Here is a 7,606-nt window from a genome sequence, read left to right as displayed (position 1 = left end):
GTCACTTTATAAGGACTGATTAAATGCCAATGTCTCCATAATTAAATTTATATTTACAGTACAAGTAAGTCACACATAATTAATATTAGGAGTGAACAAAGAAACTACGGTAACTTTAAATCTATTTTAAAGCTGTTAATAAGAGTTAAGTCGTGACAGTAATATAGACATCTTAAATTCTTTAATTAGAATATACATCGAAAAATTTAGATATTTATCAAGCTATTACACATACAGTTGCAGTAAGCCAGGCGCATGTAGGGATGTACAGCTCAATTCTTTCAAATATGCCGATGCAATACTCCTATTGAAGACATTGAAACCGAATAAGAAATACTGAAGTCATCTAACCCTACAGAAATAGTTATTTACTGAATATAGCTAAACAATTATGCGCTTAGATCACTTAAAAAACTGCGATTTAGTAACAGTATCATAATTATTTGTAAAGATTAGTATAGCAGGAGTGATACACTATTGAAATTTGCTATATCTTTTTAAATTATAAAATGAATTATTTTGGCTGTCTTTTCTTTCTATTTTCCTAAGCTATCGATTTATTGATAATTAAAATAAAACAATTGTTGCAACATACAGGTATTTTAAACTTGGCACTGGTTTGAAGACTCTCATTGATAGATTAGGAATAGGATTATCGTTTAAACATCTAAATGTCATGGAATAATTGGCAAAGAAAAGTTAGGACCTTTCATATTACACAATGATGGCATTAATGACAAAATTTCCAATCAATGTCAGCATTTATGCTTAAAAAGGCATACAAATACTAATATTTCAAATATAAATTGATCTAGAGTACTGTTAACTACGGTCGATTATTAAATTTAGCATGGAAAGATTATCAATTTTCTTTGGTAAATTATGGAGTAATTGCTAGTAATCACAAATTCGATTTTAACATAAGACTTATTCATAAGTCACACGGAATATTATCACATATAGTAATTTTGCAGGTATTTGCGATTAGAAGTTATTTCTAAAATAAATTGCATTGATGACTTAAGATATTATACGCATTATATTAAAATTACAATATGATGTATACTATTTACAGTATCTCTATCACATTTGTAAAGTATAGCATTGTGTATATGATTCTATTAGAACACGGAAAAAATATTTAATTACAATATTTTCAGATTTGTCAATCCAAGGAAAGCATTTTCTTCAATAATTACAATGCTGTTGTTCTGTAAGCTCCTAATATAATGATTTATGAAGTTTAATCCCAGTCAAAATTTCATTCTTAAAATTAGCAATATTAAATATTCTAGGCTCATTATCTAACAAATATAACAAGATTTGACTTTGCATGATTAATAAATTGATATTGTAGATGCAATTACAAATGCTCCATTTTTTTCAAAGATTGAAATGTTTTGTCTTGGATATGGGTTAACTGATTGCTTCTTAAATTCCTAGCAAAGTTTATAAATCAATTTAAGTCACTGTTATTTTCTCTTTAAAATGCGTCATTATGCATTCATTTTAAAATAGTTTATTATCCTTCCAATAATTATTCAGGAGGCATGCTATTAGCATGTAATACTGGTAATTTACTTACGCTCTAATAATAACATTGCAGAAATAATATTAGAATGCAAACGAAACTATACTATTTTCGCTGCAGTATTTTAATTTATTTACTATAGCAGTAGTAATGGAAAGCTACAGTGCTATTTTCTCAGAAGAGCAATTATTTACAAATGATTTTAAGCATTAATAGGTATGTATAATTACTCACAATTGCAACAAGTTTGGAAGATTAATCAAAACTTTTGGGCCGAAGTTTTCGCTCATCAGCTGATTGTTGAAAGTACTTGAATGAAAAGCATAAAATTAAGTATAAGAACTGATGGATATTCAATAAAACTTACTACATCAAAATATGATTAATTAATATTTGCATATCCGGCCATTGAAGCTTTACTAGTACTTACTATAAAAAAGTATTTAAATCTGATTTCCCAGAGCGATAACCTTATTAATACTATCGAATTGTCCGTTAAATGTTGTTATAAACCGTTGCAATACATATTATATGGTAAATTTGAACATGATATCGAACTAGCATTTTAAATTGAATAGCTCCAACAATCTTATTTATCACTAAATGGGCGATCTTCTCTCATTCGAAATATATTAAATATGGATACAAATTTGAACTTTATCAGCATAAATATACTTAGCTGCAAATTTAACCGGCTTATGCATTTACTCAAGTGATACCGAACTGTGAGTACTAGTTTTACATTGATTTTACAACAATAGAGTAAATCATTTTAACCAATACTTCGATAACTAATTAATCGTTGAAGTAATTAGAACATACATTGAATAAATCCATGGCTGAGGGATGGATGTATCAATCGTAAATATGGCGGCAGAAGAGCCCTTTAGGTTCCTAAAATAATTCATTAGTAGTCATGAATTAACGGAAAATACCATTTCGTAACAAAGAAATTCAACATCAAATTTAATAATGCTCAAACGTACGAATAATTTAAGTTATAAATGATTATTATATTTAAAATTAGCATTTAGTTTTAATAGGATTAAGTGAAATATAGAATATCTAAAGATCAGATTTACTTGATTGCTATTTTTAACGTCTTAATTATGGTCGTGATAAGGTAATTTTTGGCACGATTCAGCTATATCATGTTCAATTACATGATTTTAAAGACATAAATCAGTCAATTTTTAGACTAACTTAGTTAAAATAGCTTCAACTAAAACAGTTAGTAATTGCTTAAATCTAGCCATTACACATTAACACACAGTAGTTAATCCGAAATTACAGAATATATTGCAGAATGTTAAACTAAACTTCCATGCTTCATATAACAGGTCACGAAAATAAGAACTATATTAAGTCTTTATACAAAGATATTCTATATACAGCTCTACTTTAGCCAAATGTAACTACGAGAAAGACTTTCAGGAAGAATTACTGAATTATCTACGATTATCTGCTTAAACAGTTTTCGTAGTATCTGCTAGTACAATCAGTAAGCAACATTCTTCCTGAAATTTTATATATTCAAGTTAACGTTAGTAACATACTCTATAGCAAATCATTTTTCAATTTATTATGGTAACAGCTACAATATTTATGTAACTATGTTTTACGATTAGCCATAGTAAGATAAACTACCCCTACCCCAATATTTGAGTTATGCATCTATTTTTATATTTAGTATCAGCTATAATTCAGCACCATACTGTACCATGTACATGACCATCTATATTCCAATATAAAATCTATATTTACAGATTATCGTTATAATCTACTAATAATAACTTATGACAAATAAAGTAAGCTACGATAGGACATAATACATCATAGAAAGATATAGCTGGTAGTCTATATTTAATACTAAGTTAAGTTACATCGAGCAATAAAGGTGTTAAATTAGGAAGTACTATCGAATGACTCAAAATCTAGGTCTGATTTCATAGTCGCACGTTGATTACATTATTTAATTTACTGTATTATAGAGTTATACCAAAACTGCCTTTTTTTACTGAATCAAGAAACAGACTGCAATACATTTCCAATAATTGTTAATTAGGAATAATATTAGCAGTATAATGAGATAATTTTACTTACACATATTGATATGGTATCATGAAATTATTAATCATTTTACTGAATTTCCTGCTTGTGCATTTCATTTCCGCCATAGAACATGAACAGCCATATATACACGGCAGTTTAACTAAGCAAATTGATTAATGTAGTAGTTCTCAGCTTAGAATACTTATCCAATGTGAATTCTAGTCCATTTTACTACTAATGTTAAGTCAATTTAAGTTTCTACTTAGGACACCATTAGAAAGAATTAGTTAGAAGAAAATTATGATTTTACTTGATGTACGTTCTTATCATTATTGGCATCTAAAGTGCTAGAATACATGATAGTTGGTATCTCAAAGGATAAAACCATCGTTGCAAATGTCAAGCCGTGTAAATTCCAGTCAAGCTATTTGTAATAACTTAAATGAAATATATGTATCAGTCCATCATCGGACGAAACAACTAACCGCAGTGACCATTGCTGCTTGAATTGCTGGATACGTTCATGCTCGATAGTGGCCAAAGTCGACACTTCGACGGCTTGCAAACTGAAAAAGAAGTAATTTATAAAAATTTTTGATTTGCTATACAGAAAATTCACATATCTCTAGCCAGTTTTATTTGCTTATAATATTAACTTACACTTTTTTTCATGAAATCTGTAATTTAGATGACAGCTTGATGAGGTTTGGCACTCTTCTATTTTGGATCTTATAGTTGTGATATTTAACGGCACTAATAACGAATATAACAACCCACTCAAAAGTTTTTATTGCGAATAGTAATTAGCTTATATGACACATTGCTCAATAATACCATGGTTTATAATCGCTTAATTTATTCTCCTTATTGTGTTTGGCTAGAGCTCGGACTTGTTATGGTTATCTGCCCGATGAGTAAAAGCTACTTACTAGGTACACTTACGATGGAAAATGGCCTTAGTCAGACAGTCTATTTAGACAAAATGTCTTATCTCAAATTCTATTTGTTATGTTTCGGAAGATTTATTGTCCGGCATAATAGTAATAAATATTGATTTGTGTTATGATTAGACTTTAGCATATATATAGTAGAAACACATCCTACACCAACTGTTTTAGTACCAATAAAATTATGAATTTAGGAGATTTTGCAACTCAAAATGTAAAATACGTGGGCAAGGTGTATTTGAAAATTTTAGGAAGGCGCCTTTTATCTAATTACATTGTTTAAATCTGTTAAATCCTACCTGGCTTAGACTAATAAACTACGAGAAATACATCACTTTCCGATTAATTACTTAAATAGTTATTGTTTTTACAAAATTTATAAGAAATTACCTATTATATTTATATATAATTATGAATGTGACATCACTTTTACATGACGTTGTTAATTGTGCAGGTGTTCTTAAACGATTGTTACGACCATATTCTACTATTTTTATGTTTTACATTATTATATTTTGCTTGCGTGTACAAGTAATTGATCTATCGTTAGTTTCTGTATTGAACAGTGAGTATTGTAGAGTTAGATATCATGTATGTTTGTCGATTTTACTTCTTGCTACAAATTGAGTTATAAGAGTAACAGTTTTGCTAAGCTCAATTGCTAAGCCGCTTCTTTTGTGGCTATTGCAATTAAGAGAGTAATTTTTTAGATCACGTGTCAATAATGTATACTAGTAGCCAGTAATGGCCTAGAATAAATTATCGATTTTTTCATCTTTGATTTTATAAGTTCATAATAAATTCTTTACATTACTTTGCTTGAAAATCTTGAGAAATAATAAGTCTTTTAGTGAATTAGTCTAGAGTTTAGAGAAGTTTTGTTTGTGATATTTCATACGAGTTATCTTATCATTAGTTGTCTTCTTTCGATTGTACAACTAGTTCCAACCCGTTTGCTGGTCGTAATTTTTAAATGAATATGAAACTGCGTTGTACATGAATTACAGAAAAGTTGCTACCTTATTTCAGTAATAACTTTATATCGAAGAACCCCAAACGTGCTAGTATCTTTTGTGTTTCATTACTTTAGGGTGGAACAGTACATGTTAGAGACTGAAAGCTAGTTTGGGCTATATGTCTTCGGAGTGATCAAGATTTTGTTACCCTCGATGACAATAGTGTTTAAATTTAATGTTATGACTGTGCGTTTATTCATGTTGATTGAAATTTTTAATTAAGCATCTAATTAATAAATGCATCAAAAATTTCTTTTGGGTATACAACCGGTAAGTGCGGTGAAAAGTAAGTCAGTAATAGTTATTAAATATATGATATGATTTAAGATATTTTCGTAATCGTTAGCTTTGACGGAAGGATACGAAAGATTTTACGATATTATTTACTGATATAAATTTAGAGGTATACCATTAGAAATTTAGAGTACTATAAATAGACTAATGTTGCGTGATGTGTTCATGGCCCAAAATTTGAAAGTTAAGCACAAGATTGTTCTAATAAATTTTCTTCAAATCATTTCTTGCTAAACCAATTAATTACTTTACTTTATGGTTGGCTTACCACAATTTATTTCATCAAACTTATTTCTACAATTGTCAACACAGTCACATATGCTTCTAGCGGAAATATCTTGGCTTGAATTACCACACTTGACCGTTTGTGAGCCTAATCCGTAAAAAATATTAAAGATAAATTCTTAATGAAGATATGAAGGAATTTAGTTCTCTATTTTGCGTGTTATTAACTAATCAGATTTTAACAAAGACATAAGGCTATAAGATCGTCGTTGTCTAAAAGCGTAAATCTCAAAACTTTTATTTTATTTTAGGTTAAGTAGTGATACGTTCTAACATATGCTATTTGTGTTCGTAGAAATCCATGGGCAGCTATATAGCTTATTGTGGCTAAATTTAATGGAAACCATTATTAATATTTTTTGATAGAACGGATGTAACGACATGTTTACTACTATAATCCATAGATATTATTTAGACGAGAAAAGTATAAAAGACAGATAACGTAAAGAAATTTTATTTGTGTGTTTAAAAATGTCATGAACTCTTCTCTAGGAGAGGTAACAACATAAACAACTTATTTTTGTAAATAGTTTTTCCGATAGAATGGGACTTTATTCACGACGTAAAATGTTGCTTAAAGTCTACGAAAATAGTCATCGTTGTGATTTTGTATCAAAATTTTAAGATGTTCCTACTTTCTGTAACGCTGGTTAGTTATATAGATTTATCACGGAGTACGTTTTCTCTGTAATTAAATTCTTCCTTATAATTTAAGGTAAGGGTACTTCTTTAGAAGTAACAGATGTAAGTTTTAGTTTACAAGTTATGCATATGCTACTGATAAGTTATGAACGTACCTAATGTCACATTTATAAAATACTTAATTGTTATTATGAAAAAATAAGTGAATAAGTATATGTTGGAATTAAAATAACAGCGTGATTTAAAAATTATTGTTAAAGAACAAGTACGAGATTTGTAGAGTTGCGAAATTAAAGAATTGCAGCTTCTGAATGCTGATTACATCAATATCTGTTGGAATTATCGTTTTCAACTAACCCGGGGGAAATCTAAAAGTTAGAATTTGCTGCGGCAATTGCAGCGCAAAATTAAACGATCTAAGAAACTGATTACTTGCTTTCAGGTGAGATTACAATATTAATTTATAACACAGATATTAAATATTTCAAACATTTCATAAAACTTCGTTATCAACAAGATCTAAATTATTATGTTATTGGTTACCATTAATCAACGGTGTAAGAATAAATATATATAGCAATACGCGATAACTAGGCATCTTTTCCGGCATGGCGCACTATCGAATCTGTTTGACCATACGGCAAAATAGACTGCGAAAATAAATTTGATAATAATAATTTCGTCCTTTTATAGCTAAATGTGATCTACGGGAAGGTTTTATACGTAGTTGAGCTTTAATATAATTGTGATTTAATTCTTAAAAGAAGCTTCCCAATTATTTATGATAATTTGATCTAAGTAAGCAAGATACATCTTAATTAAATAATGAAATTGTACTA

The 7,606-nt window shown here is 28.9% G+C and overlaps 1 protein-coding gene across 1 annotated transcript; it reads right to left on the bottom strand.

The window, feature by feature from the left end:
* Window positions 1-567: 567 nt before the first annotated feature.
* Window positions 568-7,377, bottom strand: TRIADDRAFT_52786 (uncharacterized protein; the record flags this gene model as incomplete). The annotated part of the gene is made up of 5 exons (XM_002108338.1): window positions 568-667; window positions 2,354-2,425; window positions 4,069-4,149; window positions 6,093-6,213; window positions 7,311-7,377. 5 exons carry the CDS (start codon window positions 7,375-7,377, stop codon window positions 568-570), a joined length of 441 nt encoding a protein of 146 aa, XP_002108374.1.
* Window positions 7,378-7,606: the final 229 nt, after the last annotated feature.

The sequence above is a fragment of the Trichoplax adhaerens genome, genomic scaffold (assembly GCF_000150275.1).
Source record: "Trichoplax adhaerens TRIADscaffold_1 genomic scaffold, whole genome shotgun sequence".
NCBI classification, from domain to species: Eukaryota; Metazoa; Placozoa; class Uniplacotomia; order Trichoplacea; family Trichoplacidae; genus Trichoplax; species Trichoplax adhaerens.
This window is presented reverse-complemented; position numbering and strand designations above follow the sequence as displayed.